Consider the following 23030-nt stretch of genomic DNA (forward strand, 5'->3'; position numbering starts at 1 on the left):
ACTGTATCGATAATTTATTTTTTGAACCTGATAAATAATTGCAAGCATTACTGGTGTGTCGGTCGGCGTCCAAAATCTGATACGGATACACGCTGTGCTACTCGTAAACCTCTCAACTGACTAATCGAGAGGGGACACAAGAGTGAACGAATAAAATGTACAGATACTCATTCACATATTTACACCACTCTAGTTATTGGAAATGGACTCATCTCCTAGCAAATGAAATGGACTTGTCCTTTAGGTCACTTCTGATTAACTCCCTATATCAACTGTGACCCCTATCCTTATTAAAATTCATCATATTAACTGGTTTAAATGATATATATGATCAATTTATACTTCGGTTTCAGTTTTTAAATAATGTACAAGTAGAATTCATTTGGTATTGTTTGCTTGAATCTTCCTATTGATATTTAGGACTGCAATTGTTCAGTCCCAAAATAAGACAAAACTCACGTCCTGGATTTCACTACTAGCCACTATCCGTCTTTGCCTATAATGTATAAGTTGTTTGATTATCTCTTTTTGCATTCTTGAAGTTATTGGGAGACATTTAATTATTTTTCTGCTATTGTTTATATCTCATCTAAATGATTTATTGATAAGTGTGATAATTTGAATCGATGGAATAAATTTTTTTCTTAAGTGTTTACTTTATTTTGAATATTCCGCTTGTTGTTAGTTGCGGTGGTAACACTTTTCCACAATTGAATAGTTTTATTATAAAGCGTGAGTGATTTCTTTCTCCATCACATAATCGATACAAACTTTTGAGAAGTGCAGAGAACAAAATACCAAGATTGAAGTTGATAGTATCGGATAAATTAAGCATTGGGTAGAAAGTTGTTAATAATTGTAAGGATGGTCCACGGCTCTTCTCATTTGTCTTCTATCTTCTCATTTGAGACTTAGGAGGGTTCTAGCATTCGAGTGCTCAAGTTATACACGACATATCAAGAATATAAGCTCTAGATATAACAATAATATTATTTCACTGATCGAAATCATGAGTCAATTGAAGCTAGACCACCATGGAAAACCTGAAAGCACTGGACGGCCGTTCCGTCCTAGTATGGGACTCCTCAGCAGTGCACATCCACGATCCCGCGCCCCGCTTCAATTGACTCATGATTTCAATCAGTGAAATTTCCAAAAAAATCTCCACAAAACCCCTTCTGATAATAATCATCTGCTCACTAGTGACTCACTTCAAGAGATACTCCTGGAGTTCTATTGAGAAGCTGTTACCAGTGGAGTTCAACCAGGTCTGTTGTGAGATATCAACTCACTAAAGACAATGGTGTATGGTGGCGCAACTTCGTGAATTGGTTGAAGTTAGACATTAACACCATCAGATGCCGGCTCAGTGGTCTAGTTGGTTAAGTGCCTGGCGCGAGACCGACAGGTCCTGGGTTCGAGTCTCGCGGGGAGCGGGATCGTGGATGCGCACTGCTGGGGAGTCCCATACTAGGACGGAACGGCCGTCCAGTGCTTCCGGGTTTTCCATGGTGGTCGAGCTTCAACCGACTCATGATTTCAATCAGTGAAAGATTTAAAATCTCCACAAAACCCCTTCTGATAGTAATATTATTACTGATAATGACGAAATAATAATTATTTCTTTTATGAGTTCCCAATAAGTAGATATACGTAAATCTGACGTTTCATGGCTTAATGTTCGTCACTTCTTAAGAGTAAATCAATAAATAACCAAAACAAATTATCACAGGCTTAGATTATACAAAAGAAACAAAGTAGGATATTTTTAATACAACCAAAATCATAATAAGTCTGAGCACGTTAATGTAATAAGAATTTTTAGTCAAGACGATTTTCTTTTTTACGAGACATTACTTTGTTTATTTGTGTATATAACGGTGGATATAAAAAAAATAAAGTTTAATTTGTAATATGAAGGAGTAGAGGTAAGAACTGAATGTGTGTGTTTGTGTTTAGGTTATACAGAAAATAAGTAGACTGAAGGTCCTGAGTTCGAGTCCTGTGTGTGGGATCGTGGATTTGCATGCTAAAACGAAACGGATATCCTGTGCTTCTAGGTTTTCAACAGTGATCTAACTTAGATCAGTTCATGATCTCAATAAAAATGAATGAAGTTAAATAAGGCTATTTGGAAAAAAACAATCTAGGTTTGATAAATAGTTAGACATTTGAGGAGTATATCTATTTATATTTACCTACACTGGATTAAAAAGAAATTTAATTATTTATCACCAATAATTTGGCTGTTAATGTTCGTATAAGATTTCTGACCTTTTAATCGGTTATCATTTTTCGTATTACTTAACTGACTAGTTTTATTTTAATGTATGCTTATAGATTGATGAGTTCTTTGAATGCTAAGCCACTAAATACCCGAGAATTCAGTCGAAGAGAATGTTATTTCCATCAGTAGGTCTATGATGAAGTTAAACAAAAATAGAGAAAGTGGACAGCCTTGACGGACACCACTTGAGGTTGCAAAAGCAGATGACAGTTTGCCATAAGCTCTGACTCGACTGGTAGTGTTCGAGTAAAGAGCCTTTACGAGGTTTATGTACTCCTGAGGTACACCTTTCAATGACAGACACTGCTGTGCTAATGCGGTATGGCAACCTGGACCGATGCATATATGTGCCTGGTCCTACGTTGTAGCTGACTGACTGACTGAAGCCACTAAATAACATCTGTTTGTAGTTGTTGTTTTTATCCAAGATTTCGAAATTTCTCTTGGATTTCTTCCCATCAAGATTTGTGACATGAATTAAGATAAGTGAAATGTTAAAGTTCAACAAATAATTTGTTCTGATGAAGACAGAAAGGGTGATCAAGTTTTATACGATTTAATATTTTTTCAGTAGACTATAAGTAGTATGTGAGCTGGTTGATTTTGTGATTCCATGTTCAAGTTTGCATGATAGTGAACCTTACCGTCTTATTAGTTACATTTATCCCTGAAGTCTTTACAGTAAAGAAACAAGGTCATTTTTACATATCATGAGTCAGGTTAGTATTCTGAGTTAGGGTTATCATATTGTGGAGTTTTCCTTAGCATATGGCATCCCTTGTAATTCAAAGAGGTTACGATTACGTAGTAGGTGTGAGGTTAGAGTTTTGAGTTGAATTTACAAATTAGAGTTGAAGTTTTCATCACGAACTGACATCAGCTACAATGTAATCATTGCCACTCTTCTGTTTACGAAGTTTAGGAAATTAAGGTTGTGATTTGGAGTAAGAGTTAGAAAGGTAGTTTATTATCTCGTCAGTCAGTCAGCTACAACGTAGGACCAGGCACATATATGCATGGGTCGAAATTGTCATACCTCATTAGCACAACAAGATGAACACCAAATTCATAGAAGTAGTTAATTCAGTGGTGGTAATATATGAAGGAAAGATTGCATATAAGGATATAGTACAGGAAGAAAGAATTAGTTCGTAGAAAGAGAGATATGAAGTGATTTTAATCTCTTAGTTTAAGGGAAGACAGAGAGTGTATACACCTACGCCATTGTGATCGATTCTGAGCCATGTCACCAAGAGTCTTCAGCCACTGGTTACGATTGTCACGCGGATTCCAACCAAGAAGTCTAGCTTCATTAAACATTTGAATACAGATTGAGTTACATTAGGCACTTTAAAACATAATCTGCATTAGGAGCAGGTTTGTTTTGTCAGTTCACATTTTGGTTGCATGGCGAGTATTTTTATTGATTCCAAGCATTTTAAGAATAAATTATTGTTAATTTTTATATAGTTAACTATAACATACAATTTATCTATCACTCATTGGTGGCATGGTTGGACAGGTGGTCACTAGAGATAAATCCTAATAAGAGTGTGATGATGCAATTAAATTACTATGATTATTCGTATCACTACACAATATGTGAATTCGTGCTACCCAAAGTAAGAAACTATAAAGATTTAGGAGTCATATTAAACAGTGATCTCAAAACCATCAGTCACTGTAAGGCTGCTGCTGAGAAAGGCTATAGGGTGTTATGGTCTATTCGTAGGTCTTTCCAGTATTTGGATGACGAAACGTTTAAATTATTATACCCGATTAACGTGCAACCACATTTGGAATATCGGATTCAGTCAGCGAGTACTTGTTTCAAGTATGAAGCAGATATGCTGGAAAGAGTCCAACGACGAGGGACTAAGATGGTAAAAGGTCTATCTGGTCTTTCTTATGAAGATAGACTGAGACACCCTAACTTATCCCCGTTATCTTACCGTAGAATGCGGGACGACCTAACATTGGCTTGTCGTATACTGAATGATGACCAAGGTATTAGCATGTCTTCTTTTTTACTTCCGTCTACGACTGATCATTTGAGAGGACATTCGAAGAAATTTAAAAAACCGAGATCAAATCGTTTACGTCTAGAGCTTCGTTTCTCGCACTGAGTAGTGGATTACTGGAATTCTCTACCGTAACACGCAATATTAGCACCTTTTGTTGATATATTCAAAATGAGATTGGACCTCCACAGTATTACAAACTGCAAGGATTAATATAGGTCGATAAACCTCCTATCCTTATTAATGAAGACTGAAGACTCTACTTAAGATTTCATGTAAAATACATGAGACATTATCTTGATTGTGATTAATTAACTCAAGGCCTTCAGTATATTATACTTTATCCAGAATTTCTAAATTAACCATCCTTCTGGAAAACAGTCACTAGATATGCTTATTAGTCCCTGTTTTCCTTATGTCTGCCACAGTTTGTCTAAGCTCTTTTAAATAGAATTTGCAAACAAATGATTTCGAGGATCGTTGAACTGTCGCAATTATAGCTGATGATTTAATTTATAATGCCTGTTGATGAAACGAATTACTACAGAAAATCATCTCCATTATCTGTTTATCTGTTGAATTGTTAATTCAAGTTTTCGAATTTTTGTATTTTTAATATTCATGACTGAACTGATCAATCTAGTAGTTATATGAGTTCCATGAAATGTTATCTTGTTACTATCTAGATACAAAGGAGTTAATATACAAACGGAACCTTTTAAAGTTAATTGTTATCATTCAAAGGATGGAAATTCATACCTTCACAATAAAACTATTAACATTGTATGCCAATTGAATATATGATAGAAACATTTAAAGTAATAAATACAATGGATTAAGTATCAGTGTAAACAATTATTTGAATACAAAAGCATTCAGCTGATAAATCAAGTTTATCTGTGGTATGATGAAGATATGACTAATTTAAAAATAAAGTGGACATCTACAATTGTATAAGAGAATTTAGTAGCCCAATATCTGACTCTGGTTAGATAGAACAAATGATCATTGTCGAATGATTGCTGTCGAAATATACATCCTAGATATCCTCTTATATAAACATTGGCTTAAGTCGCATTGGTGAATAACGGAATTAACGAAATTAAATACGAGAATGGATCTTTGAATATGTATATTTCGTGCAATCGTTGATGTGAACGTGAAACAAAACAAAGTGACGTGCAATGAAGGAGGCGAATGAGCCAACTCAATTTAGCCAAGCGCGAATCGATATTTATAGTCAGACCAAAAATAAGCTACAAACATTTGATGAGTAAGGTAGAAAAAAATACATACACATACGGTTACATAAAAACAGTCAAGGTTAATAAGTTAATAAGTGGCAGGGTAAAAATGTGACTTAAGGATGAATAAACTGGTCTATCCAAAAGCTAGAATAAGTTATTACGGGCTTAACATAGTAGACGACGTCACTACAAGAATACAATCTGTGATCTTTAATTTTAGTCTGCAGTATTATAACATGCATAAAATATTACTATTAGGGTTATTTCTAAGTTCCTTCGGAACATCAAAATTATGCAGAGATTTTGTTTTTTCGCAGCATAAAAGATATACACATTAAATGGTTGAAAGGTCATTTCATTTCGGGATTCTGTTCAAGGAAAATAGGGCATAGTTTCAGGCGGCCTAGTTAAATATTTGGTTCATCTACTTTGTCAAATGTACAAATATTGCAGTTATTATTTCTATATTATAATTGTTTGAACTTAATAATTATAAATGTTAACTGTATGTACATACACGCTCTTTATACAGAGTGTATAAATTGAGATTGTAAGTACTGTACAGTTATCAGCACAACTTCCTTCCTGTTTATCCTTTGATAAGAGGAAAGACAAATGTATTGGTATTCAAGCCGCATATGTATAATAGATGAAAAAAAAAGTATTTGAAGCAGCTAAACTGACTGAACTGTTTTTGATGAAGTTTTGTTCTCTGATCTGGATGGTTTGGTCGTGCAGCTTTCAGGTAAAAGTTTGTGTTGATAATATCGTTCAGAAGAACGATGAAAACTGCACAATCAAACCATCTAACTCAGAGACCAAAACCTCATCGAAATCATCCACTTGAGCTACAAATCTTCACCATGACAGTGAACTTAAATGACAGAAGGTGAATGGTTGATATTGACCGTTGAATACAGTTTGTATGAATATAATTATACTTTTTACAGTATTAAATAAAAGTGATATATCTAATGTTTTCGAGCATTTTTCCCTTTTGTTTAGTAGGTAAGTGCTATATTTAAAAGTGTAATTTTCGCTGGGAATTTCATTGCGATCGTCTAAAGCTATCTACATACTTCTATGAACACGACACTGTAGCACATTCGAACTTATCAGATAAAAAAAGCTAATAAAGGGAAATTTAAAGCTTGAAATGAGGTCCCCATTGAAAATTATGTTTTTATATGTAGTATTCACTCACTAAATGAACGGATAAATGCTAGAAATTGCACATGGATTGAACGTTGAAGAATAGTTGAACTGCAAACTCACAGTTACGAATCTTATTTCATATAGTCTTTTATAGAATTTCTTTTGAATAATTATAATTTAAATGGGTTAAAGAGTTGTTTGTTGTAATTGTTGGAGAGATCCAGAAAACTCGAAAAAAGTCAGCAAATGCTTGGATAACGCTGAGAAGCATCTTATCCAATCAGCATTCAAAAGGAATTTTACAAGGAACATCTAGAAAGTGAAAAGTCACATGTCGAGTTTCTGATTGGATGATTACCTATACTGATACTGTGTTTAGTAGCGTTCCAGAATTTTCCGGGAACCTAAGGCCATTTAAAATATTATAAAAACCGTACAAAAACGAACTTTTGCAGTAAAGTGTTTCTTCCATATTTCGGGTTTTTACTTTCGTATTCAAGTTGTTGTGTAGATCTGGCCCAGGGTTATTAGAAGAGCTTAATAACCAAATCTAGCGTTCAATTAGAAGACATATCAGTAATATTACACAATTAGTATGAAGAATTCTATACTGTACTCAAAATTCATTTTCTTGAGTCCAAACGGTTATTGTCAATCATTCTCCTTGAACATATGTGTCCTACTATTAAAAAAAGTTAAGATTAAGATAAACTCTGTAAGAAATGATAAGAATCTAGGTTAAATAAACACTAACAGGAAGGAACAAAACAGAAATTAGAAAAATACCTTCGAATGTAAAGAAAAAAAATCATCGAGCTATATTTCATGGATTGTCAGTACCTTTGTTTGTGTACAAAACACACATACACACTCACCTACATACCCGTGTGTATGTGTGTGTGTGTTTATATAAATAATTACTCAATTGTGTATGTATGTGCGTGTGTACACGTTAACATTTATCTATCCGCTTATTTCTGTCGTCATGATTCCCTGTAACACATTTGTTACAATGACAGTTTGGAATTATTATGATTCATATATTTACCTAGTTATTAATGATCCATTGAGAATTTCATTTTGACAAGTGATTTTAATTAAAGACAAAAGGAAATCATTAGTTTCTTTTTGAGTTGTTGCTGTTGTTGTTATCGTCGTCAAGGTTAGTGTTATTATAGGTATAAGGACATTTGGTAGTAGAAAAATATGTTTATTACTTACAATTTACTTGTTCTATCTTTTATCAATTTAGTTGATGAAGGAATAGAAAAGGGATACATAGATTTTGGTTCTTTTATTATTTTTATTAAAAGTAGTATGTATTTATGGAATATAAGTAGTATGTTTGAAGCAAAAAACAATGAAAAATAATCCATATTAAATAAACAAGCGGGGTTAAAAAGAGCGTGAGTCGAAAAACGTGTACGTTTGCAGAAGTTTTAGTAATTCAGCAGTTCAGGGTTGAGTTGTTGAATGCAGCATTAGCATATGTTTCTAATTTATTTATTTGTTCTTCTGTTGTTCAGTATCCAGTTGTTACTGACTTCTCACAGTTTTCATTTATCTTAGGTGAACGGTTGGTTTAACATTCATCGATTCATGTTCTCAATCAAAAACTTAATAATCTCCACAACTCCATGCTGAAAATGGAGATATGTTAATAAATGGGTTGTCTACTAATCAACAAGATTAATCAATTTAAATAGAAAGTAATTCGTAAATCTACTATCTAACCCACTTCATATAAATGAAAATACTTAACTTAAAACTTACTAGACTATTAGTTTCTGTTTCAGTATCCTGATTAGACAATTATCGAATATATTATCAATTGTACAGATTTATAGCCCCAAAATACCCTTATACGGCCGAGGGTAAGGAGAGTCAGCTCTTCTTCTCGAAATGCTTTCACATAGCCACACAAATACAGCTACTGACAGGGAAGCCCTACTCACTGCCTTCCCGTGGCGAGGGTGTTGTTTACGAAAATGAGAGGACGAAAAGTGAATGTCCGGCGCTTTAACCGGGCCAATGGACACGGTGAATCCACGCAGGGGAGTTGGAAAACCCTGATTCCAAACCAATGGTGAACATGGGCTCCAGTATCCTGAGGGAACAAATGGCGTATGAACTAATTTTCGGCCACCGGTTAACATGTGACTGCATCACCTGAAGTTGCTTCACTGTCTTGTGGACTAGACCTTTAGTTCAAAGGCTCGAGATGTGGCCTCAGATGAAAACCACCTGCTTTGGTCTGGACACTCGGGCAAAATCACAGCCCACACACATATCAAGCGACTTGTATGGCGCATATGTATTTGGTGCCCATTATTATCAATATTTATGTTTTGAAATACATAAATAAGAATTTCATAGGAGCATTTACAATCTGAAAATTATATATAATCTTATAACTATTCTTTTCTTTTATATATAGACTGTTAATTATGTCTTGTTTCATCAGTTTCGCCATATATTTTCTGTTTTATAATTGAAGAGTAGACCATTTCTAGAGACTAAGAAGCGGTTAAGAATGTCGTATTTCAGCCTACTCTAACAGATTTTAATACTTCCCTAATTGATATAAATTCTTGACATATTGTTATATTTTGTGACCGCCAATTAGGGAGCAATGGTTTATCGATCTGATCAATGACGCATAAAACACGTTTGAGTAGCCTTGAGTCCTGATTGGTCCTGCTTTCGACCTAACCCAGCCTCTGCGATACGAATCGCTATATTTCAAACATATTGAGTTTATATACCAATCAAACAGACCACAACGTACCGGTAAAATATGAAACAACATTTGTACAAGAATTAGCCAGATGTGACTGTGAATGAGGGAGGCAGTAACTAATAGACAGGGAATAATTCAAGAATGGAAATCGTATAGTAACAGTTCATAAGTTAAAATAAAGCTTATGATAAGAGAGACATGAATATGAATAGTTTAGTTAATTAACAATTATATGATAATATACGTACAGTATCGGTCCACAAATAGATTCCAAAATTACCATTCATTATTCTTGTCGGGACATAACACATATATTAATCTCAAACAACTCTTTTCTTTAGATCCACCTGGTATTACTTAGTTGAATATTTCCATTGATGTTCAGGACTGCAATTGATCAATCTCTTATTGGCATATGTGCGTACTTTGCGCATTGTCCCGATATTACCTTAAATTACAGGCATTATAAACAAAAATGAATACTGGCTAGCAGTAGGTTAGTGGATAACGTAATGGCGTTTGAAGCGAACGGTAGAGGTTACGAGTCCCAGAGCGAACATCAACTCCAAGATGCAAGTACATCCAGCTGACCAGTCACGAATAGGACGGAACGCGCTCTCTGGATTCCACTGCTACCCACTATCCATCTTTTCTTATAATCCTATTCTTTATTAATTAAAACTATCTATATGAATGCATTTTCCATTTTCCAGGACAGAGTTGGATGGAGAATCTTAGTGAGCGGCCTATGCTCCCCCATGAGGGAAGAATTAGGCGTGAGCAATTAAGTAATTTGACATTTATTTTAATTAAAATATTGAAAAAGCAGTGATAAACTGTTAAACATTGAAACTCTTTTCCCAAACACACACTCTCTCTATCTTTCTTTAAAAAAAACGAACAAATAAATTTATTTATTTGATAGTTGAATTCATGAGTTAATTGAAGCTAGACCATCATGGAAAACCTGGAAGCACTGGATGACCATTTCATCCTAATATGGTACTCCTCAGCAGCGCGTACCCACCATCCCATCACGCGACAGTGGCTCAATTTTGTGGATTAGTTGAAGTTAGACATCAACACCGTTAGATGTCAGCCGGCTCATTGGTTTAAAGAAACTAATAGGTCCTGGGTTTAAAATCTCGCAGGACGTGATCATGGATACGCACTGTTAAGGAGCCACACACTAGAAGGAAACGACCGTCCAATACTTCCAGGTTTTCCATGGCGGTCTAGCTTTAATTAACTGATGAATTCAACTATTAATATGATCATAATGTCTACAAAAACCCTTCTCTGATAATCAAAATATCACTACAATACTAGACATTAATAAATCAAATAAGAGAAGCAAACCTGTTTTCTTTTCTATCGCTTTTTTATTTCTTAATACAAGAATGAAAAATGGAAATGCACAAATTTCTTTCCTTTTTCTTCTTTCACACATTTTGACTGTAACTCACCTTGTCTTGTCTTTTTTTTGTTTTCTTTACTTTATTACAATATTGATTGTTATGATTAAAAAAAGAGAGAGAAAGAAAAAAAGAAAGAAAGAAAGAATAACACATTTGTAGCGTTTAAAAAATATTCTTAAATGAAAATGAATTCTGGCTGTTCTTTTTTTCGTTGTTTTCTTCTTTTCATAAAAGAAGATTTATATCCAATAATCAATGATAATCACTTTCGATTTCATATGTGAATGGTATTACGTAATATGTATCTTTTTTGTTGTTGTTGGGGTGGCAACTCAAGATGAACGTTCAACTCACCGTAGAAAATCATATATATACTATTATGATGATACTATCATCAATATATCTATGAATAACCTTATCGATGTTACGTAATAAACTAAACATTGTACTGACGTTTATATTCACTTAGAAAAAACAAAAAAACAAACAAACAAACAAGAAGAATCTGAAATGTAAACATTAAATTGACAAAATGAACTGGTAATATATAAACAGAATACTTTTTTTCATAAATGTATGTATATATATAGAAAGATCATTTGTTTAAAATAGTCATCTTGGGTTTTGATTGAACACTGAAAAAGAAAACGATAGTAGCAACGACAAAAACAACAACAACAACGAAAAAGAAAGAAAGAAAAAGTTTTTTTTATTTATTTCTATAGAATTAAATTATTTTGATCTAAATTCATTTAATTTTAATTGATTATTAGTTCCAAGTAATTCAGTTAATTGTTTTTCATATGTATCAATATTTCTTTGCATAACTTTAAGACATGGTCCCATTAAACGTTCAAAACTTGCAACATCCAAAACTTGAAAAAAGAAAACAAAGAAGAACAGTATACAAATTAAAACAATAAATTATAAATGGTATTTTTTGAAAAAATAGTTGAGTTCATGAGTTAATTGAAGCTAAACAACCATGGAAAACATGGAAGCACTGGATGGACGTTTTGTCCTATTGTGGGACTCCTCAGCAGTGCACATCCATGACCCCTCCTAGCGAGATATGAACCCAGGATCTATCAGTCTCGCGCGCGAGCACTTAACCACTAGACTACTGGGTCGGCCGGCATCCAACGGTGTTATTGTCTAACTTCAACTGATTCGCGAAATTAAGCAACACATCCATCATTGTCTTCAGTGAGTTACTAACTCACAACAGACCTAGTTGAACTCCACTGGTTACTGCTTCTCACTAGAATTCCAGGATATACCTCTTGAAACCAGTCACTAGTGAGCATATGTTGATTCATATCAGAAGGGAGTAGTATGATTTAAAAAAACTGAATAACTGCATTACATTTTCTAATGTTGGGTTATAGTCTAATCTGTTTTATTTTATGTTTTTGATTGAGATCGTGAACCGATTGATGTTAGACCACCACAATTGAAAACCTGGAAGCACTGGACGGCCGTTTTGTCCTATTGTGGGACTCCTCAGCAGTGCGCATCCACGATCCCGCTCGCGGGATCCCACTGTTGATGTTTATCTTAAGTTTTCACAACAACAAAAAACATACTCTGTTATTAATAATTATTATCATATCCATTGAATAAGATAATGATTATCGCGGCTTAGTTATTTATTAGATGGCATATTAACGTTCAAATTAACAGAAACTTGTTTGATATCTCCGTGTGATTATCAACACTAGTATCTAATTATATCCGTCTAATGAATCTTAGGTAAGGTTAAACGGACTTTTTAGATCGCATTAAAAACCACTGTCTAGAAAAATAGTAAAACATGTAACATAAGAGAACATATCGAATGATTCATTGATTTCATTCTGTCTCAAATATCAATAGTAGAAAAAAAAACCATAACACAATGGCGTTTGAAGCGAACGGTACTGGGTTTGAGTCTTAGAGTGAACATCAACCCTGAGATGCAGGTACATCCAGCTGACGAGTCCCAAGTAGGACGAAACGCGCGTCCTGGATTCCACTGCTAGCCACTATCCATCTTTGCTTATAATAAAGAATACTGTTGTAATCAGTTTCATTCTTATTTTACCTTTAATTATAACAATCCTGTACTCAATATCAGTTGAAAAAATTGTATTTTATGTTTGATTTAATGTATTACTTAAATGGAAAGATTGAATGAATGTAAATGAAGTCAGTGAAATAATTCAATGCAAAGTTCTAATGAATATAGATTGAATTCAATCTTAAACGTATATCCATAATTGAACCAGATCTTCTTTACTATAATTCGGACATGTTTATTTGTATGTAATTGAAATATCTTTTAATCAGACATAATTACTAGCCATTGAGTAGTTAATGGGCGGAAAGTAGAGAACATGTATAATGCGTAGGATATACCTTTTCATGTCATTTAGTTAGATCTCTAGTTCTTATTCTAGTTGAAAAAAAAACTGAAGTATACTTATTCTTAAAAGAAGAAATATGTTTTGTTTTTTTGGCTAAATGTTGAATAATATTACTTAATGAATCTGAAGAACAGTAGTATTTCAAAAATATTCTTCAATTAGTATAAACATCATTTAAAAATACAACTATATGGAAAATCTATGCCTTTTTAGTGGAATTTTTGTTCTCTGAGCTTGTAGTGGCTGTGCTTCGTTGACCAACCACCCTCGTAATCGTTATCATATAATCCTCAACGGTGTTTGAAATCAGAAGGCAAAAGGAACCAGTGACTACAGTTTTATTAGCAGATAACTCAGGCTACAAAGCAGAGGCAAATGAATGAGTCAGCGTACCGATAGAGTAGAGTATGTAGGTTTATATATATAGGGACATGAATGGATCATCGAATCAGTTAAGCAGCTAATGATAAAGCTAGCATACATATTTCATACAAGCACAACAATAATAAAGGTACAATAAGTTGTTATAGTAAGGATGACTTTGTCCGCTAAATAAGTTAACAAAAGTGTTTAGCTGAATTGAATGAGAACAAACTCAATTGCCCATGAGATGCTATAAGCTGGATGGTTTGGTCGATAACGAACTGATGATATCCTTCGATGTAACAGCATTATTCACCTCAGTTGAATCAAGATTAGCAAAGGAAATTCTGTCCCTACTTCTCAATCAATGACGCAAATTTTGCAAAGTACACGATGCTTCAAAGTCAAAAATTATTAGAATTCATCGATTTATGCTTAACAACATATTTTCAATTCAACAACAAAATCTATGAACGAACACAAGGGACACCGATGGGATCACTAATATCAGGAATTATCTCAGAAGCAATGATGCAGAGACTAGAAGCCTCGATCTTGTCAGTGATTAAGCCAAAAATTAGGATTCTTTATGTGGACGACACATTCGTAAAACACCATCAAACTATCCAGCTCAGAGAACAAAACTTCAACAAACTCATCCACCTGAGCTACAAATCTTCACCATCTCAAAATCTATACCTTATTTTATTTGTACATTTCAATAAGCGAACAATTTCCGTAAGAACAAACCCATGAAAAAATGTCTGTTTATCCACTTCAAAATAACAATTTGATACTTTAAAGACACAGTTCATAGAAAGACTGCCGATTAATGTGCCCATAAAAGAGATTGGTACAACCTCTTCTTCTACTATGGTCTTAATGTCTCATAATTTTTCTTCCTTGTTCTTTTTTTTCTTCATACTCTACTTCCTTTATAGTCAACTGCATCCCTTTCTATCTTCTCCTTAAACTTTCTACACTCCCACTGGTTTATTTCTGTTTCTTTACTAAACGGAATACACCTATTAAGACATTAACTAAGAAAGATAGATTCAACGAAGAGTTCTCTTTTCGGTGAGTTCATTTTCAAAGCTATACAATCGCAAATATATATACCTACCTTTTCTCAGGATAATAATAATTACAATAATAATGATAATAAACTTTTGTTGGACATGGTGACATTGAGGTAGAATAAACAAAGTTATTAAAAAAAAGTTTCTGAACAGGGAAACTAATAATCGTTTAATTTTTAATGGCTTAAATTTCCATCGAAAGATAGTAATCAGTTAAAATAGCTTAGAAACACTAATGACTTGATTATAACACGTTCAGGTAAAAGTGTGAGTTTAGTGCTTCTAGACCTAAAGATTTATGTTGAAAAAATGACGAAGTTATTATCGAATGACACCGAATTCTCCATACCAATCAATGAGAAAAACAAGACTGAAATAATAGCAAAGCAACTGATTGGAGTTCTTAAGAGAATAAAAAAATGATCAATCAATCGATGAACATATCTTTGAGCACATAAAACCAACAATATCAATTATACCGCGATTATATGGTCTGCCATAAATACACGAACCTGGCTTACATCTCAGACCAATTATTGATATGTCCGGATCCCCTCACCACTCTATGGCAAAGTGGCTGGCAGACCACCTAGAACCCGTAAGAAAATGCATTTGTAGACACTCTGTACATGATACTTTTTAATTCATTGAACACATAAAAGAAGTGGATGTAAATGACAAAATTATGCTATCTCTAATGTCGAATCATTATTCACTAATGTTTCATTCAAGAAGACCATAAGTTTTATCTGCAACTGTGAAAATAACAATGCGATAAGCATCGGAATACCGGAAGTTTATTTGAAGGAACTATTACTACGTTGCACTTGCAATGTACAGTTTATATTCAGCGACGTAATTCATAGACAAGATGATGGCATAGCAATGGGATCCCGTGTTGGTTCATTACTAATAGATTGCTTCATGGCCAGTTTAGAAAACAACCACCTTAAAACGACTATAGGAAACTTCCACTTGTATAAAAGGTATGTAGATGATATCTTTATCATTTGTGACAACAAATATGATTTGAGTCATTTTATAACGACATTTAATAACAATTACCCAGATATAAATTTCACACTTGAAGTTGGAAACAAACAAAATATTCACATTTTTGATGTGGAAATGACAAGAAAACTAGGTTAAACTCTAAAAAGATCTATCTACAGGAAACCCATGTGGAATGTCCGACTAACAAGTTTCCACAATTGGGTTCCCATTAGTCGAAAGAGAAACTTAATAATATTACTCGCCACGCGAATACAAAGAATTTGTAGTCCCGAAGTCATAGACGACGAACTGAGCCTCTTGAGGGAGATACTTATCAAAAACGCGTATTCTTCGATATTAATTGATCAGAACATCAAACCGAAACCGTCAACAACACAAATAACTTCAGTCAAAAAGAAAACATTATACACGAACATCGGCTCTAAGGGGGATAGAGACAGATACGTCTTAAAGAGCAGAATTTCTGATTCTTTAGAAAGAACGCTCTTCTCAGCCACGTTCTGAATAGTATTCTTCAGCCGATCATTGTTCACCAATAATCTCAAGGATAAATTATCTCATCTATCAAACTCAATGTGCATTTACCATTTTACGTGCTCATGTGGAGCCAGGTATATAGGTCGTTCGATGCGTAGTTTATCCAAAAGAATTCAAGAACATTATCCGGCGTGGCCACAAAGAAGAGGAAACGACTCAATATGAAGTTCAATAATCAAAAACATTGTTAACACAGGTCACTCAATCAAGACAGACCCTGCGTTCAAAGTCATCTACAAAGTAAGTAGAAGATTTCCAAAGAAAATTAGATCTCATCTTTTTAGCATTGCCAAAGCAATAGTCATATATCTGGAAAAACCAGAATTGTGTATCCATAAAAGAGATTGGTACAACTTGTTCTTCTACCATGGACTTCATGTCTTATAATTTTTTTCATACTGTTATTCCTTTATAGCTATCTGCTTCCCCTTCTATCTTCTCCTTAAATCTTCTACACCCAACTGGTTTCTTTCTGTTTCTACGATCCTCCTGATTACATTTCATCTCAATTTCAACATTTTATCTTATCATCCTGAGCTATCCTTTCCCAATCATAATTTATGTATCTTTTGAGAAGAATCTAAACCCTTAACAATCAAACGATTATTAGTTTCCCTGTTTAAAAAATTTTTTTAACACCTTTGTTTATTCTACCTCACTGTCACCATGTCTAACAGAAGTTTATTATCATTATTATTGTAATTACTATCATCCTGAAAAAAGATAGGTATATCTATTTGTGATTGTACAGCTTTGAAAATGAATTCGCCGAAACGGGAATTCATCGTTGAACCTATCTTTCTTATTTAATGTCGTAATGGGTATATTCCATTTACTGAAAGACTTGTTAACAAATTGAACTAATATGGAAAAGGTATGTAGCTCAAGTGGATGATTTAGGCGAGTTTTCGCTTTCTGAGCTAGAAAGTTTTCAGAACAATTGTTAGTTACATCTAATCATAATTAAATCAGATTGTATTTCAATAAGTATTTTTTGTAAAACAGTTTTCTGTTGTTTACACAACACTATGAATATGCTGAGGAGTTGCACAACAGGACGAAACGCCCATCCAGTGCTTCCAGGTTTTACATAATGATCCAGCTTCAGTCGACACATAATCTCAATTATTGAAATACGAACATAATTAATAAAGTAACAAAATAAACAATTATAAATGATAGTTGGGTGATGACTAGCATTGAAATCCAAGACGCACTTTCTATCCCATTTGGAACTCGCCAGTTGGATATACTAGTTCAAAATGTACGTCTTCGATTCCACTACAAGTCACCATCTTACTTCATTGAATCGATTACTTGTGGCTTAACGGTGTTATTGATGCAATCCGAACAGTATACACATTTGCCAAAAAGAGCCTGATCAACTGCATTCTTAAGCACCATGGGAAAGATACAAACAGTCAGTATAAATGAATTACAGAATATATATAGATAACAGTTAAAAAAACACAACGTTGAATCAGTAGACACTTACCAGCTAATTTAGTCTCACCTACAGCATAAGCTGAAGCAGCTCTAGGTCGTTTGGTAATTAATGCCAATTCTTGAAAATTTAATGAAAATAGAGAAAAGATTTATGGTAGTTATTTCATTTAGTGAATTACTTACTTCATAAGTTATATTCTTGGACAACATGAGTGGTAAAATCTAGATGTTAATTACATGCAAATATTCGTAGTCTTCATGTTTAAGGTCATTCAAAATCAGATTTATATTTGGAGGAAGTCATCTGAGATAATGACAGTATGAAAATTAATAAAATCTAACATACTGACATAAATGAATTATGTTGTCTTAATAAACATTTAACAGTTTTCGAATGATTCATCTATTGCGTAATTATCGACTCATGCATTCAACCACTAAATTACTACAATTTCCAAAAACCCTCATTCTGGAAATAATCATCATGTGCTCACTAGTACCTGGCTTCAAGATGTATTTCTTGGAGTTCTAGTGAATAGACTTGACCTATGGAATCAAACTGTGTCTGCTGTGAGGCAGTTACTCACTGAAGACAATCGTGGACGGTCGCACAATTTAGTGGATTCATTGAAGTTAGACATTAACACCGTTGGATGTCGGCTCAGTGATGTAAAAGTTAAGCGTTCGCGCGCGAGGCCTCATGTTCTGGGTTTGAATCGTGGATACACACTGCTCAGGAGTCCCGTGTTGGGGTGAAGTCAACCAGTAAATTATTACGTGATTCATATCAGAAGGGGTTTTGTGGATATTATAGTGATTCCAATGGTTGAGATCATGAGTCAATTGAAGCTAGACCACCGTGGAAGACCTAGAAGTACCGGACTAACGTTTCGTCCCACTGTGAGACTCCTCGGCAGTGCGCGTCTACGATTCCGCCCCCCCCGCGAGATTCGAACCCAGGTTCATCAGTCTCTCGCTGATAATGTCATTTTATTCTACCAACAATCCTAAATTCACATTTCTATCATTTTAAACATTGTACTTGTCTTAAACCTGATTACTTTTGGGATTATTAATTTGATTATATAATTACATAACTTGGAAGTAATTTATTGAATACAATATTATTTGTTTATATATCTACGTTTTAAATATTTAACTATAGTATGACTTAGCACGTATCATGAGGTAAGCACTAACTTGGAATCCTGAAGGGAAACAAAAAAAGGAAGGTCAAAGAACACACTGAGTCAGGAATCGGAAGCAGATATGAATAGGTCGAATAGCAACAGGAAAGAACTGGAAAGGATTGACCAGGACAGAGTTGGATGGAGAATGCCTATGCTCCTCCATGAGAGGTGACAGGCGTAAGTAATTAAGTAAGTATAGCTTAACGCAGATGGACAGTGGTTAGCAATGAAATCTAGGACGCGAGTTTCATCTTATTTGAGACTCTTCAGTTGGATGAACATCAATTGTAGGGAGCAGGTAAATCCAGCTGATGAGTCCAAAATAGAACGAAACACGCGTCTTGGATTCCATCACTGTTAGTTATTATTCATCTTTGCTTATAAAGCTTGTGATTCAGAGCAATATCGAGGTGGTTCACAACAACACAATACCAAATGAATTGAAGTTAAATTAGCTTATATAATCACTTATCAAGTTTGTTATATTTTTCCATGAAGGTCTAAGTAAATATTTTCAACTTAAAAACTTACTATTCTATAGATGCTTATACCAAATGTTTATTTACTTAGATAAAAGGTTAATCAATCAAATTTGACATAACACATAAATAATTCATAATAAAGATCTTAAATAAATATACATAATTAAAAGGAAATACATAACTGTTTACACCGACTTTTTGTTTTTGAATTAGCCTTATCTTTTCCATTGACCTAGTCTAACTAGATTGTTATTTTTAGTATTTATTTGTATGAATTGAATTGTTGTTGTATATTTTATAACTGATAAAAACTGATTTGTTTGTATAGAACAGATAATGTCAAATAATGTTTGTCTACTTTTTTTAGAAATGGGTAGCATGATTGGTGAACATGGTGGATCTGATGCGGATGTGAAGGCATGGATCGGGCAAAGCAAGAGTAACATATTTATAGCTGAAGAACATCTGGAACTCAAAACAATTGTCGACCAACACCAAGGTCAGGATTTTCCATACATATGTCAAGACAGTTCTACTGTATAGGGCAGAAACCTGGAGAACTACGAGAGCCATCATCCAGAAGATACAGGTGTTTATTAACAATTGTCTACGCAAAATACTTCGGATCCGTTGGCCAGACACTATGGGAGAGAACAAACCAGATCCCAGTGGAGGAAGGAATCAGGAAGAGGCGCTGGACGTGGATAGGACGCGCACTGAGGAGAGCACCCAACTGCGTCACAAGACAAGCCCTCACATGGAATCCTCAAGGCCAAAGGAAAAGAGGAAGACCGAAGAACACAATACGCTGAGAAATTGAAATAGACATGAGAAGAATAAACCAGAATTGGATAGAACTGTAAAGGAAGACCCAGGACAGGGTGGGTTGGAGAATGCTGGTTGGCGGCCTATGTTCTATTAGGAGTAACAGGCGTAAGTAAGTAAGTAAATTTTTTTCAAAAAATAATTGTTTATTTCTTCTGAAGATGAAGTTTGTGAAAAATTAACATCACATGGAGAACTAATAGACAATGGACAGCTATCTTAACATTCACAATCTTATATAAGATTGAAATGATCACGTAAGATTATCTTCGGTTTAGTGAATTAAAATCCAGAAGTTGACATTTTTGATTTCATCTAATTCATCATATTATACAATGGTTAATCACTGTTATGAATGAATTAATGTTTTACTGTCAACATTATTCAGTAACACCATTTACTATTACATGAAACATAATGTATACATAGTGATAAAGAGTTTCAAATTGAAAAGAAAAAGAAAAACTATCTAGAATTGTAGGTTTTCAACTATCCTCTAAGGGATTTCAATGAATGAGAATATGTATTTGCATTTAAAGACATACATTATTATGAGAACTAGTAACTAACTTTGACAGGTAATCTCAGAAATTCTGATAAGAAGACGTGATTTGTGAAGTTCAGACATTTCAAGCATAAAATAGTTATTCACATCAGACAATAGAAAATGATTGAGTTCATTAAAGTTAAACATGTACGTCCATCGGACACTGACTCATTAACATTTATTCTAAACATTTATTTCAAAATCGAGGGTACTGGGCTTAATTATTAGTGACGTTGTAAATTCATACTGTTAGAAAGTTGTATATTAACACGAAACAACCATCCAACGTTTGCTGATTTTCAGTCGTTATCTAACGAAAATAATTTTATCATTTAAACTATAATAATCGTTATATTCGTACAAATAGTTCTCATCTCAAAGAATGTCAGTTGTTTATTTCTAACGTCTATTCAACTATCAACTATTATATAACTATATCCGATTTCTCTTTTTTTAACATGAAACTACTTCATATGGCACGTTTATATTTATATCCAATAACGGTACGGAGGTTGGCGGTCTGCTGGAATATTTCGGCTACCTGTTCCTTCCATCAGAATATTTCAACAAGTTCTATGTTCTTTTCGTTTGTTTTAACACATCATTATATCTAGTAGTTGCATAACCTATTCAGGAGCGTCCATCAAAAGTATACGACCTTTCTCTATACAAGTTACAAAAAAGTATAATCACAGACATTTTGGTGTCTGACAATATGCGTTGAAGAGCATTGTACATTATTCAGATGCCGATCTTTGAACTGATAACACTTAACTGATGATCACTCAATATTTATCGTCAATATCGATCACGAAATAAAAAACGGAAACTTGTTGAAGTACTTTATGCTGCGAATTCCACACCGTACCGAAAACTATAATATTGAATAGGGTCATTAATAATAATAATAATGTATCATACCTCCGAAATAAGCACCTTTACCAACTCGACTCAATTCCACTTCTTTTGAATTCTATAGTAGAAATCATAAAGTAAACTTTATTTAATAAATACAAAAACTTATTTAAACTTGTTTTTCTATCAATCAACTAAATTTACGTAATTTGGATAATTTAATTAAGGTAATTATATTGTATTTACTACTGATATTTTAGTATTCAGTAGGCACTTTTGGATTTTCTAAATAACCATAGATTAATATCTTAATAGTTTGAATATTCAAGCTTATAAGTGTCATTAGGTGAATTAATGTTTATTTGAGAAGGGAAGATTCAATCTAACCAACAATGTCCAATAATATAACAGAATGGGAGGTTTAACATCAAATGAGCTGTATTATGATATAGGAAGTTATCTGAAGTGATATTTCTTTATTTAAGTATCAATTCTTTGAAATAATTCAACATTATAGAGTTGGAAATGATTCCAAACTTCGTGCTATGCATGCTTCCAAGTATACACAAAAATAACGCTAATGTAGATCTTAGTATAAGGATGTAATGGTCAAAATTTTAAGGTTACACTATACTAGGAAGAATCCGAACTGTGTCACATGTATACTAACTTTAGACATTTAGTTATTTACAATTTATGCAAATTGTAGTTGTGTTTTTGATATGAGATGTGGCCTGAATTTATCTGAAAAAAACAACAACCGTGTATTCAACTTGAGGACAGAGATTACAACGTGGACAGATGGGTTAACATCTTCCCTTTCTAGCAAGAAATTACAGGTGCCAACCTCGCTCAACTTTGATCTAAGCAGCCAGATAACGTCATGAACCCTTATGTGGCTCAAAGTCGAGTACATTGTAGTATCAGTTCCTATGTTAAGCGCATATAACTTATTCTAGCTTCCAAACAGATCAATTTATTCATTCCTAATGAGTCACATTTTAGCCTTGTCAATTATTCGCTTATTAACCTTGATTGTATTTATATGATCGTATGTGTGCTAGTTAATTGCCTTACTCATCATATGTCTGTAGCCTATTTTTGTGTGACGAATAAATGCAGTTGGTTTACACGTCTTCTCCACCGTGCGTCTGTTTGTTTTGCTTCGCTCTCTCTTCTTCGCTTCATTCGCTGCGATTCTCTGATTGTCTGTTAAAATCAATGAGTTTACAAAATATACGTATTCAAATATCCATCCTCGTATTTGACTTATTTAATTCCGTTATTCACCAATGCAATCTAAGTCGATAAAAATATACGAGAATAGTCAGGATGTATATTTCGACAGCAATCATTCAATAACGTTCATTCGTTTGATCTAATTGGAGTCAGATCCAGGGCCACAAAAACATAAATCTG

General features: G+C 33.8%; 1 protein-coding gene across 2 annotated transcripts in view; it reads right to left on the reverse strand.

The window, feature by feature from the left end:
* Positions 1-5148: 5148 nt before the first annotated feature.
* The window catches only part of PRKAR2B_1 (cAMP-dependent protein kinase type II-beta regulatory subunit), a 106596-nt gene continuing 88714 nt past the window's right edge, over positions 5149-23030 (reverse strand). The window contains exons 6-9 of one of the 2 annotated variants that reach the window (XM_051214246.1): positions 21678-21729; positions 17762-17830; positions 10810-11743; positions 5149-8350 (exon numbers count right to left, since the gene is read on the reverse strand). In XM_051214246.1, coding sequence (XP_051067397.1) covers positions 11601-11743; positions 17762-17830; positions 21678-21729 — 264 coding nt within the window. In that variant the 3' untranslated portion in view covers positions 5149-8350; positions 10810-11600. Of the gene's footprint in view, positions 21730-23030 lie in introns of both variants that reach the window. The other variant, XM_051214245.1, reaches the window with a different exon arrangement.

Source organism: Schistosoma haematobium, chromosome 2 (assembly GCF_000699445.3).
Source record: "Schistosoma haematobium chromosome 2, whole genome shotgun sequence".
In the NCBI taxonomy this organism is placed as follows: Eukaryota; Metazoa; Platyhelminthes; class Trematoda; order Strigeidida; family Schistosomatidae; genus Schistosoma; species Schistosoma haematobium.